General features: G+C 43.4%; 1 protein-coding gene and 1 long non-coding RNA gene across 3 annotated transcripts in view; both read right to left on the bottom strand.

Moving 5' to 3' along the window:
• The window catches only part of LOC149971349 (uncharacterized), an 812,381-nt gene that overhangs the window by 399,449 nt on the left and 398,410 nt on the right, over positions 1 to 14,522 (bottom strand). The window lies entirely within an intron of this gene.
• LOC110506257 (MAM domain-containing glycosylphosphatidylinositol anchor protein 1) overlaps positions 1 to 14,522 on the bottom strand; it is a 399,885-nt gene that overhangs the window by 106,757 nt on the left and 278,606 nt on the right. For both annotated transcript variants that reach the window (XM_090221721.1, XM_021585690.3), the window contains exons 8-10: positions 9,134 to 9,249; positions 8,663 to 8,876; positions 4,735 to 5,031 (exon numbers count right to left, since the gene is read on the bottom strand). In XM_090221721.1, coding sequence (XP_090077847.1) covers positions 4,735 to 5,031; positions 8,663 to 8,876; positions 9,134 to 9,249 — 627 coding nt within the window. The remainder of the gene's footprint in view (positions 1 to 4,734; positions 5,032 to 8,662; positions 8,877 to 9,133; positions 9,250 to 14,522) is intronic.

Below are 14,522 nucleotides of genomic sequence, written 5' to 3' on the forward strand. Positions count from 1 at the left end.
GTGTTGAATGCCGAGCTGCAGTCGATGAACAGCATTCTCACATAGTTATTCCTCTTGTCCAGATGGGTTAGGGCAGTGTGCAGTGTGGTTGAGATTGCATCGTCTGTGGACCTATTTGGGCGGTAAGCAAATTGCAGTGGGTCTAGGGTGTCGGGTAGGGTGGAGGTGATATGGTCCTTGACTAGTCTCTCAAAGCACTTCATGATGACGGAAGTGAGTGCTACGGGGCGGTAGTCGTTTAGCTCAGTTACCTTAGCTTTATTGGGAACAGGAACAATGGTGGCCCTCTTGAAGCATGTGGGAACAGCACACTGGTATAGGGATTGATTGAATATGTCCGTAAACACACCGGCCAGCTGGTCTGCGCATGCTCTGAGGGCGCGGCTGGGGATGCCGTCTGGGCCTGCAGCCTTGCGAGGGTTAACACGTTTAAATGTCTTACTCACCTCGGCTTCAGTAAAGAAGAGTCCGCATGTTTTCGTTGCAGGCCGTGTCAGTGGCACTGTATTGTCCTCAAAGCGGGCAAAAAAGTTATTTAGTCTGCCTGGGAGCAGGACATCCTGGTCTGTGACTGGGCTGGATTTCTTCTTGTAGTCCGTGATTGACTGTAGACCCTGCCACATGCCTCTTGTGTCTGAGCCGTTGAATTGAGATTCTACTTTGTCTCTGTACTGACGCTTAGCTTGTTTGATAGCCTTGCGGAGGGAATAGCTGCACTGTTTGTATTCGGTCATGTTACCAGTCACCTTGCCCTGATTAAAAGCAGTGGTTCGCGCTTTCAGTTTCACGCGAATGCTGCCATCAATCCACGGTTTCTGGTTAGGGAATGTTTTAATCGTTGCTATGGGAACGACATCTTCAACGCATGTTCTAATGAACTCGCAAACCAAATCAGCGTATTCGTCAATATTGTTATCTGACGCAATACGAAACATGTCCCAGTCCACGTGATGGAAGCAGTCTTGGAGTGTGGAGTCAGCTTGGTCGGACCAGCGTTGGACAGACCTCAGCGTGGGAGCCTCTTGTTTTAGTTTCTGTCTGTAGGCAGGGATCAACAAAATGGAGTCGTGGTCAGCTTTTCCGAAAGGAGGGCGGGGCAGGGCCTTATATGCGTCACGGAAGTTAGAGTAACAATGATCCAAGGTTTTTCCACCCCTGGTTGCGCAATCGATATGCTGATAAAATTTAGTTAATTTAGTCTTGTTTTCAGATTAGCTTTGTTAAAATCCCCAGCTACAATGAATGCAGCCTCCAGATAAATGGATTCCAGTTTGCAAAGAGTCAAATAAAGTTCGTTCAGAGCCATCGATGTGTCTGCTTGGGGGGGGATATATACGGCTTATAATCAAAGATAATTCTCTTGGTAGATAATGCAGTCTACATTTGATTGTGAGGAATTCTAAATCAGGTGAACAGAAGGATTTGAGTTCCTGTATGTTTCTTTCATCACACCATGTCTCGTTAGCCATAAGGCATACGCCCCCGCCCCTCTTCTTACCAGAAAGATGTTTGTTTCTGTCGGCGCGATGCGTGGAGAAACCCGCTGGCTGCACCGCCTCCGATAGCGTCTCTCCAGTGAGCCATGTTTCCATGAAGCAAAGAACGTTACAGTCTCTGATGTCCCTCTGGAATGCTACCCTTGCTCGGATTTCATCAACCTTGTTGTCAAGAGACTGAACATTGGCGAGAAGAATGCTAGGGAGTGGTGCACGATGTGCCCGTCTCCGGAGTCTGACCAGAAGACCGCCTCGTTTAACTCTTTTTCGGAGTCGTTTTTTTGGATCGCTGCATGGGATCTATTCCGTTGTCCTGGGTGAAAGGCAGAACACAGGATCCGCGTCGCGAAAAACATATTCTTGGTCGTACTGATGGTGAGTTGACGCTGATCTTATATTCAGTAGTTCTTCTCGACTGTATGTAATGAAACCTAAGATGATCTGGTGTACTAATGTAAGAAATAACACGTAAAAAAACAAAACACTGCATAGTTTCCTAGGAACGCGAAGCGAGGCGACCATCTCTGTCGGCGCCGGGACCGCATAGAACCCCAATAGGGTTCTATGCGGAGGGATAGAAATCTACCAAGAACCATTTTCATCTGAAGAACCCTTTTTTGGAAGAGAAGGGTTCTTTGTAAGGCAAAGAGTTCTACCTCAAACATTTGTTATCCTAAGAACCATTTTTAGAAGAAAGGTCTCTTTGAGAGGCTAGAAGGATTCTTTCGAAGGCAAAAAGGGTTCTGCTTCTGAATCTGAATAATATTTTTTATTGTAATACTTGTTCTTTCTTTTAAATAGTGCCTCAGCAATAGTGTTTACTTCAGTGTTTAAACTTTAAGATCAGGAGTTTGAGTCATTTGATACATTTAAAAAGATAGGTGTGAGAATATTTTAAACTGTACCTAGAGTATACAGGAAAATTTGTGCACGTATCTGGTATTCCCTTAACCCTTTTACATTTACAGTACTGACATAATTTATATCTTTGCCATGATTTCTGTCTTTCAAATTAGTATTTTCTTTGATTTTATTGAGCAGAGAGTAGGAGAATAGAAGGAAGTATGAGTGAACCAGCAGTGTATTTTTGTACTGCATATTACACAGCAAATTGGCCAGTTTAACCTAATGTAGATTTTTCAGTGTAACATTTCTAGTGTTGATTCAGGAGTTAAATTAACATAAAAATTGGCGGTGTAAAATAACCTTAGTGTTGTTGTTAAAAACCAGAGTTGAGTGTGATTGTGTCATTTTTACTCTGTGTTGAGTAAAACACTCATTATCATATTTCCCAGCATGCTCTATCACAAGTTGATTTTCAGAATAGTTTGTTTCAATATCTGTGTTTTTGCATGTACATTGATTGGTTGATTAATCTTATGCTACACAAAGATAAATAACATACATTTTATAAACTAATTCAATTGGTTGGATTTATTGCACCTGTTACTGAGAAGGTTGATCCATTTCAGATGATTTAGGTCATCCCATTAGCCAGTCCTCTTTACCCTAGCAATCATTCTGAATGCAGGTTTCAGGTGATAAAAAATGGAAAATCCTCACCTTGTCTGGATTCCAATAGGAATTACACATCACTTTGCAAGCAAAAATAAAGTAACCAGGAGTTTCCTAACACCACTGTATTAGGGTATAACTAGGCCTTCAAAGAAAGGCCTTATGATATATGTAATGTATTGTCATAAATAATGACATTTTAAATGGGAATAAGGCTGGTGGAACTGTTCATAAAGGATTCTAGGAAGAACCTTTAGAGGAAAAAATGCTTCTTGCTAGAAATGTTCACAGAGTTCTATGACACCAAAAAGGGTTCACCTATTGGGACAGACCGAAGCACCTGAGCAACTTGTATTATAAAAGTGTAGTTTAATTCGCTAAGCAAGCTAGTGTGGGCATATCCCTTACATTGAATCCCAAACCAACTCCTAGTCCCTACCCACAAGGCACTTGTGGAGAAATGAGAGGATTGTATAAGTGTCCGCAACAACAATTCCATATAGCATATCAGAGGCCAATTCTCTCAGCTCTACGTAAGTGCCTAGGGGGCAGGGGCTAGGACTTAGGTTTGTTTTGTGATGTTTAGGCTTCAAGGCTCGTAAGCTTCCCAATAGAGTAGTCACTCCAGGTCAATTAAAGGAAACTACAGCGTTCACAGATTAAGCCAATGGTTTTTCAATGGGGCTCATACATTGACAGATGGACAGTCCTCTATCAAAAGTTTAAATTATTTGAATATATTACAGGATACATGGAGGACCATACATCTTCTCACATTGTTAATGTTGCATTCACAATTAATGGGAAATACAGGCATTGGAACGAAAGCTGTAAACAAAAAAATTCAAAATAATGGATGTAAAGGGATATTATACTAAGCTATGTGGGCTTCAGGGCTATTCTTTGAGCCTCTATGTTTCACTATTAGCCATGAGTGTATTGTTCGCTCCATCCACCAAAGTGCATCACCTTCCTTTTACAATTTACACACAAACACATTCTAAAGAAGAGTCTTCTAGGACAGTGAGAGTTTTATTCAACATTGGCTGTCATGGCACAGCCCGCATTGAAGACAAAACAATGGCAAAACAACCTTCAGTGGCACTATTTTGAAACTGGAAAGTCAGGAGCTGGATTTTCACGAGCGTCTAGCAACATCACATACTGTAGGCTACAGTTAGTGAATGGGGAAGCGAAGAGAAAGGGTGTTGAATTCTGAAGCTTTTAGGGTTCTGAACTTTATGGACGAGCCCCTTTCATAATGGAAGCATTATTGAAGTGTGGCAGGCATAAGCACTTTTACTGAGCACAAAGTGTAAATATAACCAAGGGGAGAGTTCGCTAATAGCCTAGCTAGCGTCGTCACTAATGGCTCGCGTAAACAATAAACAAGGTTTGCTCACTTAGCAGCATTGGTTTCTGAGTGGCATTATACCATTTGTTAATTAGTGACCTTGTTTGTTAGTAAGAGTGCATTCAACCCCGTTTGGGGGTTACCGTTAGCATACTCCGGTCCAGTGTGAGTTTTAAATTGAATTGAGACAGCAGTCGATGCTAATCTAGTAGTGCTAGCTATCGATTTGAAGGAATTGATGGTTGAGTTGTAATGACTGATAATGTTGCACCCCATGTAGGTCAACAGGACCAGAACAGAACAAACGCAATAATACTCAGAGCTCAATAAACAGATGACTCATAGGAAATGTAGTACTTTACTACTCACATTGCACGTTGAGCTGCACCTGCGCCTGGCGTGGCTTGATGTTGAGGCCATTGTAGGGCGCCGTTTGGCAGCGATAGGAACCCATCAGGTCACGGGTGACGTTGGTCAGCCGGAGGCGCCCGTTGCGTGTCTCCACCGCCCACTCACCCGTGGGCATAGGCAGGTCCTTGTCGGCGCGCGACCAGAGCACAGGCGGACGGGGCTTGCCATCCACCAGGCACACCAGGTCGGCAGAGCCTCCCTCCCTCACACTCACCACCTGGCCCCCTGCCGGCACCGTCAGAATAGGGGGAGTGACTGTAGGGGGGAGAAATTGGAGAAGGGAGAGAGAGGGAGTGTGAGAGGAGTTGGAGTGGAGCAAGGGGGAGATCGAGGTAGGGAGATATAGAAAGAAGGAGGGTTAGGGGGGACAAGAGAAAATATTTAAGGAGGGGTTGCCCAAAAGACAAACAGGGTTTATAAAAAGAAGAAAAAAAGAGAAGAAGAGAGAGAGGAGCAGAGCGGGAGGTGGGGAGGAGGGGGAAGCAAGTGAGGTTAAATGTTAAAATTAGTGAGGGCATTTATATTGGATACTAATGGTCATCGCACGCCCTGGGAAATGTAAAAAGCTAAATGAAATGTGTTGACTGGCGAGGCGAACCAGTGGTCAAGGTTAAACACACATCCTCATTTCCTCCATCTATCAACACTCTCAGTAGGACTAGGAGCAACAACAGGAGAGAAAGAGAGAGAAAGGGAGGGTGAAAAGAGGGTGACCTCTTCCCCAGTGCACAGCGCATATAAACCTGGGACATCAACCATTCTAAGTTGGCCTTAGTGGGAGTGACCATACAATTATATGGGAGTGACCTACTGAGTAAAGTATTTGTCATTACATTTTTGCGAATCGGTTCCCTTGGCAACTTCTTCCCATGAATCTCAAAATGTTACCTAGCAACAACAACACTTTCAGAATAAGTCAGCATTCTGTAACAAAATAAATGTTACATCTAGCTTAGGAGTTTAGTGCTTGAATGAGCAGTATTTCTTAAGTATTATAATGTACACAAACACTTGTCCATTAGGCTACATCTCTAATGTTATGCCTAAGCCAATCACATTGTATTTTATGACAATGAACAGGTTTTAATGCCTTGAGACAGTCCAGTATCGAGTCAGCTCAGCTGCTGCTCCTGAACTTAGTGGTGCCCAAGACATGGGAGATGAAGCCAATTAAGCCAATGCCTATCATGCCAGGAGTTTCTCACGTCTTTCTGATTGGCTAATGACGCTCCTATCCACCAGTCTCCGTGCATTTAGGCGGAAGTGAGTATGGGAACGAGATTAAAAAGACGCAGACTGGCCAATATGAGTCCCAAAACACTCACTACAACGTTCCCGTTGCTCTCTGGACAGGTATAAGCAGTGTAGTGGTGGACCTTACACCATAGTGCTTCCATTTTATAGATTGAAAAAGGGATAGGGACGGAGGGGGATTGAGACTGTCTGTGGTAGTCAAAGAAAAGGACATCGAAAGAGACGGAGAAAGACCTTAGTTATCTTTGTTTTCTTTATTATTTTGGTTAGGTCAGGGTGTGACAAGTGGTCGTTTGTTGTGTTTTTGTCCTGTCTAGGGTTTTTGTATGTTTATGGGGTTGTTTACTAGAATCAGTGTTTTGTATGTCTATGGTTGCCTAGATTGGTTCTCAATTAGAGGCAGCTGTTTATCGTTGTCTCTGATTGGGAAACACATTTAGGCAGCCATATTCCTTGGGTAATTGGTGGGTGATTATCTATGTCTATGTGATGTTGCATGTTTGCACTCAGTGTTTATAGCGGTCACGTTCGTTTTTGTTATTTTGTTTGTTTATTGTACTTCGTGTTCATTCGTCTTACATTAAAAGTATGTATTCACATTGCGCTGCACTTTGGTCTCCTCACTATGATGATCGTGACAGAATCACCCACCACCAAAGGACCAAGCAGCGTGGTAACGGGCAGCAGCAGCAATCTCAGGACTCCTTGCCTGGCCTGGTGCGGTACATAGCAGCGCCTCCTATCGGCCGGGCTAGAGTGGGAATCGAGCCAGGTGCCACGAAGCCGGCTCAGCGCATCTGGTCTCCAGTGCGTCTCCTCGGGCCGGGGTACATGGCACCAGCCTTACGCATGGTGTCTCCGGTTCACCAGCACAGCCCAGTGCTGGCTATTCCACCTCGCCGCATTGGCCTGGCTACGGGGAGCATTAAGCCAGGTAGGGTTGGGCATGTATTCACATCACGCTGCGCTTTGGTCTCCTCACTACGACGATCGTGACACAGAGAAAGAGAGAAACTGAAAGAAAGCAACACCAATCCACAACCGATGATCGAGTCAAGCCAGACAGATATCATCACCCTGGTTACCGTGAGAACATTAGGACATGACATACATACATCAAATAAAGTGTTACTGAACATTTGAAGGGAGAAAAAGAACAACAGTTCTAGACCCTAGGGAGATGAGAGGAGAGCGAGATCGCAGGAGTGGGAGGTCCCATCACTCCGGGCCAAACCAATATCCCCAAGGTCGCTGACCATCACCTGAACAACCACCATTCAGAGACTTGTCCCGAAGCAAGTCGTGCATTGCCTTGGCTGTGTGCTTAGGGTCATTGTCCTGTTGGAAGGTAAACCTTTGCCCCAGTCTGAGGTCCTGTGCGCTCTGGAGCAGGTTTTTCATCTCCATACTTTGCACTGTTCATCTTTCCCTTAACCCTGACTAGTCTCCCAGTCCCTGTAGCTGAAAAAGATCCCCACAGCATGATGCCACCACCACCATGCTTCACCGTAGGAATGGTATTGGCCAGGTGATAAGCAGGGACTGGTTTCCTCCAGATGTGATGCTTGGCATTCAAGCCAACGAATCTTGGTTTCATTAGACCAGAGAATCTTGTTTCTCATGGTCTTAGAGTCCTTTAGGTGCCTTTGGGCAAACTCCAAGCGGGCTGACATGTGCCTTTGACTGAGGAATGGCTTCCTTCTGGCCACTCTACCATAAAGGCATGATTGTTGGAGTGCTGCAGAGATGATTGTCCTTCTGGAAGTTTCTCCTATCTCCACAGAGGAACTGGAGCTGTCAGAGTGACCTTCAGGTTCTTGGTCATCTCCCAAACCAAGGCCATTGTCCACCGATTGCCCAGTTTGGCTGGGGAGCCAGCTCTAGGAAGAGTCTTGGTGGTTCCAAACTTCTTTCATTTAATAATGATGGAGACCAGTGTGTTCTTGGCATTTTTCTGATTATTTTCTTATATTTTTATGCACTTCTATCAGCAGAATTTTCACACCATTTGGCTAAACAAGTCAACAAGCATTCCAATTCAATCCAGTCAAATCAGGAGGTACCCTAACCCTAACCCATGTTCTCTTTGTACAGTGGTTCCTACTTTCAAAGTTGCGTCATACTGCAGTATACCTTGCAAGCTGTTGCAGCATTCTGTGGCACATTATCTAATTGTCAGCCATTTTTTAAATGCAATTTAGTGCTAGTTTGACCACCATAGGGCATCTTTGAGAAGCATTTGATAGTCTTCCATATTGGCATTGCCAGAGAATTTGAAACCTTTTTTGTAATAACATAGCATACGGGATTTATTTTAATGAATTTGTCTTAATTAATTTAATATTATGGTGTTTCTATTCTGAGAAAAACGAAACATTCAGGGTTTCCGTTAGAATGGAATGAAAAATATGGCTCTGTACAACGTGACGGTCGGGAGTAGGCCACAGCATAAGAGGATTCGAGTATCCTAAATTAATATCTAAGGGGCACAACTTTCAGTTGAGCATACTTTCTCTTTGCCTTCTCTACTTCTCTGCCGGAAGTTGATGCTGTTGCTATGCAACCTCTTTCTAGCTAGTTAGCATAACACATGACTAGTTAGGTACTTAGAACAAAGAAACAGTCCACTCACCACTGCTTTGGGTAATGTTGACATCTACCCTCATCTCGGGCACAGTGCTCCCAGGAAAGTTGGCCACACAGCTGTATGTGGCCTGGTCACGGAACTTCATGTCCACGATCTCCAGGCTACTTGTGCCCGGCGCCATGTCCGGGTCGCTGCGCAGCACGATCAAGCTGTCCGAGTTGTAGACTAGTGCCGCGTTCTTGTACCATGTGTAGTTGACCTAATAATATAAAATAGCAATATGTTATTTTATTATATTAATATATTGCTATAGCCTATATACTTTACATAATATGTTGCAACTTGTATTAAGCATGCATGAATATTTATAATGTCCTTTAACAAGGCTTATGTATCTCTTTACATAAAGTGTTCATCCGTCTCACCTACTTGATTTATTCGGCATCATTATGAGATTATTATGAAGGGGTCACACCCTACTAATATTATTATTACTAATAGTATTATTCAGTTGACCTTGTCCTGGGGCTGTGCGTCCACATGACACGAGAGCTTGAGATCGCGGCCCATCTGGATGCTCTCACTGTCCTTGTTGGAGTCGGGTGTGATCTGGAAGGTGAGGTTGCCCATACCTGAGGGGAGGGAGTGGAGAGGGAGGAAGAAAGGGAGGGATGAAGGGTGTTAGGAGGGGGTGGGAGTCGGCGATGAGAGGAAGGAAGGAGGAAGAATAAAGGGGAGATGGATAAGGAAGAAGGGGGTGAGAGAAGGAGGGGGAGAGTATAATTGAGAAAGAAGTAAGGAGGAGGATAGAGAGTGGTGGATGAGGAGGGAGAGAACATAAGACAGAGGATGGGAAGAGGGAGAAAGAGGAAAGAGTAGAGAAAAAGTGATGAAGTAAGAAGGAGGGAGATGGAGAAGAAGAAGACAAAAAGAAAACTGAGCAAGAAGGAGAGATATCTACCTTAACCATCCTAAACACTAGACACTGATTGGTCCGATTTAATTCCAGAACCTCCCAAATTGGCCCTGTTCTGAATACAAAACTCCATTGGCAAACGACATAGCAACTAATATAAGCAGGAGAGGAGAGAGAAAAATATTGTAACTCTACGCTTCGCCAAGCATGCTAACTAGCTCGGCAGGTGGGGTTGGTGAGGACGGCAGACCATATGTTTGATCGTCCTCACCGCCATATGGTTAGCCCGCCGCGCTCAAACGGACGGAGACCGTATGTTTTGCCTTATACTTCAGCGAGGCGCTTACGAAGTACTTGTCTGCGTGGCGTTATCACCACCTGGGCTCATGTGACTTGCTCATGCCCATTACCAGGGAAGGGGAAAACACACTCACATACACATATGTTCAATACACACAAATATGAACACACACACACTCATTATGTACAATATGCACACATGCACACACACACACACACACACACAAACACCCACACCCACCTACCCCCCTTCCACCACACACACACACACTTTATCAGCTCCTCTAATTACTTCCATCTCGGCTCCAATTAATCTGAGTAAATAAAGATTATTAAAAGCGATAAAAATAGCCGGCGGCGGGCCACTGAATAAAGGAGTTTGTTTAATGGGCAGGGTAATCTAGAGTTAATCTAGAGTCTTGACATGATTGTATAGAAACCAGAGCTAATCGCAGATCAACTGGATGACGTTCACACACATGTAGACATTATATTCCCAGGTAATGCTTAGGCACACACCACGCACAGCAAATGCAACCGCACACACGCACACAGACAACTATGCTCAAGAGTATACAGCTATTGTAATTCACAATGTCAGTTACATGGAATAGTTAATTAACCAATGTAAATTTGACTTAGTTGGTTCACATGCAAAGTTGCATCCATTAATGTCCACAGACAGATGTGTAAGGTGATGCTGCCCCTAAAAGCTAATCTGGGATCAGTTTTTAATTTTACCCACTACAGTTTAAGTTAAGGATTGGGGGAGGGGAAGCCAATTCTAGATCTGCACCTACAGTAGGGGGTATTTCACCCCGGAGCCAAACACAGATGTTGGCTACACTTCATTGCACATGATGATGTAAATATGACAGGAATGATAACCTCTCACAAATGCTTACTTACAGTACTTATGTACTGTAATGTAGTCATATTATACCGTATGTTACACAAACTAGTTAAGACCTCTACATGTCAAAACAGACATGTGGAAATAGGTCCTGCACACACACAGTTACAGACACATCCAAAATGATTGGCTCCCTTAATAAAGATGAGGGGAAAAAATGAATTAAATAAATAATACAAATACTGGGTAATGGTATACATTGACTACATATCCATAACACATTTATTACACATCTAAAGCATTCCCTGAACGTGTTAAAACAGGTCCAAACCACATTATTCCCAGAACTGACAAGGTAAAAATCTGTCGTTCAGCCCCTGAGCAAGTCAGTTAACCCACTGTTCCCCAGGTGCCGAAAGACGCGGATGTCGAATATGGCAGCCCCCCCCCCCCCCGCACCTCTCTGATTCAGAGGGGTTGGGTTAAATGCGGAAGACACATTTCAGTTAAATGCATTCAGTTGTACAACTGACTAGGTAGCCCCCTTTCCATTTTCCTTAATGAAATATATCCATAGCATATCTTTAGTGCATTCATGTTATGCTATGCAAGATGTCATATGTAGGTATCTTAATAGATGCAGCATTACAATGACAGCAAAGTGTCATCCTTATGTCTGTTCTAAAAAGTGTGCCATACCAGTATGAGTGAATATGCCAAATGGGCAAACCACGTTTTGAAAATTATGCTGATATATACTGTACCACCCCCACTGCATGAAATTTCCCCTACAGGCCTATATTGGCAAGTAGGGGAAATTTCATGCAGTCAATCCCACCTGCCTGAATTTTATTGTCATTGTACTGTCATTACAATTGACCCATTCATAAAGAATTTATAAACATTCATCACTTATAAAAAATAATACGAACACAACACAGAATGTTAAAGGAAATATGAACTTCTTTTTTTTAAATTCCAGATGTAATGTTTGCTTGCTAGAACAGAAATCCTACCATTGACATTTTTCTGTTTGACTTTTCTTGAATAGATTTTAAAAATATTAATATTCAAAGTATTCAAATTCAATTCCCCATTTCAGGCTCATAGCTAGAAAAAATTGCTTTAGTAAAACGTGCAAACACAGGTTAAGCTAGCTAGTGTTATGTAGCACTATGTTGGATCACTCCAATATGATATGGTATCCTTTCGCATGGCAGGATACATTCCGAGTAAGGATTTCAGATTAGTCTGTTGCTGACCCCCTTAAAAATAGCTGCTACCGCACTACTCCCACCTCTTCCTTTTCTCGGTGAATTCCAGAAAGGATCAAATCATAACTCTTTCGTAACTCATTAATCTCTTTGGGTTAGGTGGGCTAGGCCACGTCATTTTACCACAACAACCCTCAAAGAACTACACTGGACTTTATGCAAACTGGAAACCACATAGCTGGGGATTTTACCAAAGCAAGTTTGAGGAAAATGCTACCGAAGTTCTACCAACACATTGTCTGTAGTACTCACTCTGGAAAAACACTTTTTGAAATGCCTACAAGGCCCTCCCCCGCCCTCCCTTCGGCAAATCTGATCACGACTCCATTTTGCTCCCCCTTCCTATAGGCAGAAAATCAAGTAGGAAGTACCAGTGCTACAGTCTATTCAATGCTGGTCTGACCAATCAGAATCAAGATTTATTTTGATTACTCAGACTGGGATATGTTCCGGGTAGCCTCTGAAAATAACATTGACGAATACACAGATACGGCGACTGAGTTCATCAGGAAGTGTATAGGAGATGTTGTACCCACTGTGACTATTAAAACGTACCCAAACCAGAAACTGTGGCTAGATGGCAGCATTCGCGCAAAACTGAAAGCAGCACCACCGCATTTAACCATGGCAAGGTTACTGGGAATATGGCAGAATACAAACAGTGTAGTTTGTATAAGGAAAACAAGGAAATCAAACAGATACAAAGTGGAGTCACAATTCAACGGCTCAGACACGAGATGTATGTAGCAGTCTACAATCACGGACTACAAGGGGAAAACCAGCCTTGTCGTGGACACCGACATCTTAATTCTGGACAAGCTAAACACCTTATTCAACTGCTTTGAGGATAACACATTGCCACCAACTTGTTATGCTACCAAGAACTGTGGGCTCTCCTTCTCCATGGCAGAAATTAGTAAGACATGTATTATTTTTAAATGTTTAAATGAACCTTTATTTAAAGTTAAGAGTTTTAGAGGTGATGGTGATTGCGTCATCTGTAGATCAATTGGGGCGGTAAGCAAATTAAAGCGGATCTAGGGTGTCAGGTAAGAGGTGATATGATCCTTAACTATCCTCTCAAAGCACTTCATTATGACAAAAGTGAGTGCTATGGGGCGATAGTCATTTAGTTCAGTTACCTTTGTTATCTTGGGTACAGGTACAAAGGTGGACATGTTGAAGCTAGTGGGGAAAGCAAACTGGGATAGGGAGTTATTGAATATGTCCGTCAACACTCCAGCCAGCTGGTCTGCACATGCTCTTAGGACGCAGATAGGGATGCCGTCTGGGCCGGCAGTTCACCCCACTATCATCCAGAAGGCGAGGTCAGTACAGGTGCATCAAAGCTGGGACCAAGAGACTGAAAAACCGCTTCTATATCAAGGCCATCAGACTTTTAAATAGCCATCACAAGCCGGCTTCCACCCGGTTATGCAACCCTGCACCTTAGAGGCTGCTGCCCTATATATATACAGTGCCTTGCGAAAGTATTCGGCCCCCTTGAACTTTGCGACCTTTTGCCACATTTCAGGCTTCAAACATAAAGATATAAAACTGTATTTTTTTGTGAAGAATCAACAACAAGTGGGACACAATCATGAAGTGGAACGACATTTATTGGATATTTCAATCTTTTTTAACAAATCAAAAACTGAAAAATTGGGCGTGCAAAATTATTCAGCCCCCTTAAGTTAATACTTTGTAGCGCCACCTTTTGCTGCGATTACAGCTGTAAGTCGCTTGGGGTATGTCTCTATCAGTTTTGCACATCGAGAGACTGAAATTTTTTCCCATTCCTCCTTGCAAAACAGCTCGAGCTCAGTGAGGTTGGATGGAGAGTATTTGTGAACAGCAGTTTTCAGTTCTTTCCACAGATTCTCGATTGGATTCAGGTCTGGACTTTGACTTGGCCATTCTAACACCTGGATATGTTTATTTTTGAACCATTCCATTGTAGATTTTGCTTTATGTTTTGGATCATTGTCTTGTTGGAAGACAAATCTCCGTCCCAGTCTCAGGTCTTTTGCAGACTCCATCAGGTTTTCTTCCAGAATGGTCCTGTATTTGGCTCCATCCATCTTCCCATCAATTTGAACCATCTTCCCTGTCCCTGCTGAAGAAAAGCAGGCCCAAACCATGATGCTGCCACCACCATGTTTGACAGTGGGGATGGTGTGTTCAGGGTGATGAGCTGTGTTGCTTTTACGCCAAACATAACGTTTTGCATTGTTGCCAAAAAGTTCAATGTTGGTTTCATCTGACCAGAGCACCTTCTTCCACATGTTTGGTGTGTCTCCCAGGTGGCTTGTGGCAAACTTTAAACGACACTTTTTTTCGATATCTTTAAGAAATGGCTTTCTTCTTGCCACTCTTCCATAAAGGCCAGATTTGTGCAATATACGACTGATTGTTGTCCTATGGACAGAGTCTCCCACCTCAGCTGTAGATCTCTGCAGTTCATCCAGAGTGATCATGGGCCTCTTGGCTACATCTCTGATCAGTCTTCTCCTTGTATGAGCTGAAAGTTTAGAGGGACGGCCAGGTCTTGGTAGATTTGCA

This window comes from Oncorhynchus mykiss, chromosome 26 (genome assembly GCF_057628025.1).
Source record: "Oncorhynchus mykiss isolate SJ-2025 chromosome 26, ASM5762802v1, whole genome shotgun sequence".
NCBI classification, from domain to species: Eukaryota; Metazoa; Chordata; class Actinopteri; order Salmoniformes; family Salmonidae; genus Oncorhynchus; species Oncorhynchus mykiss.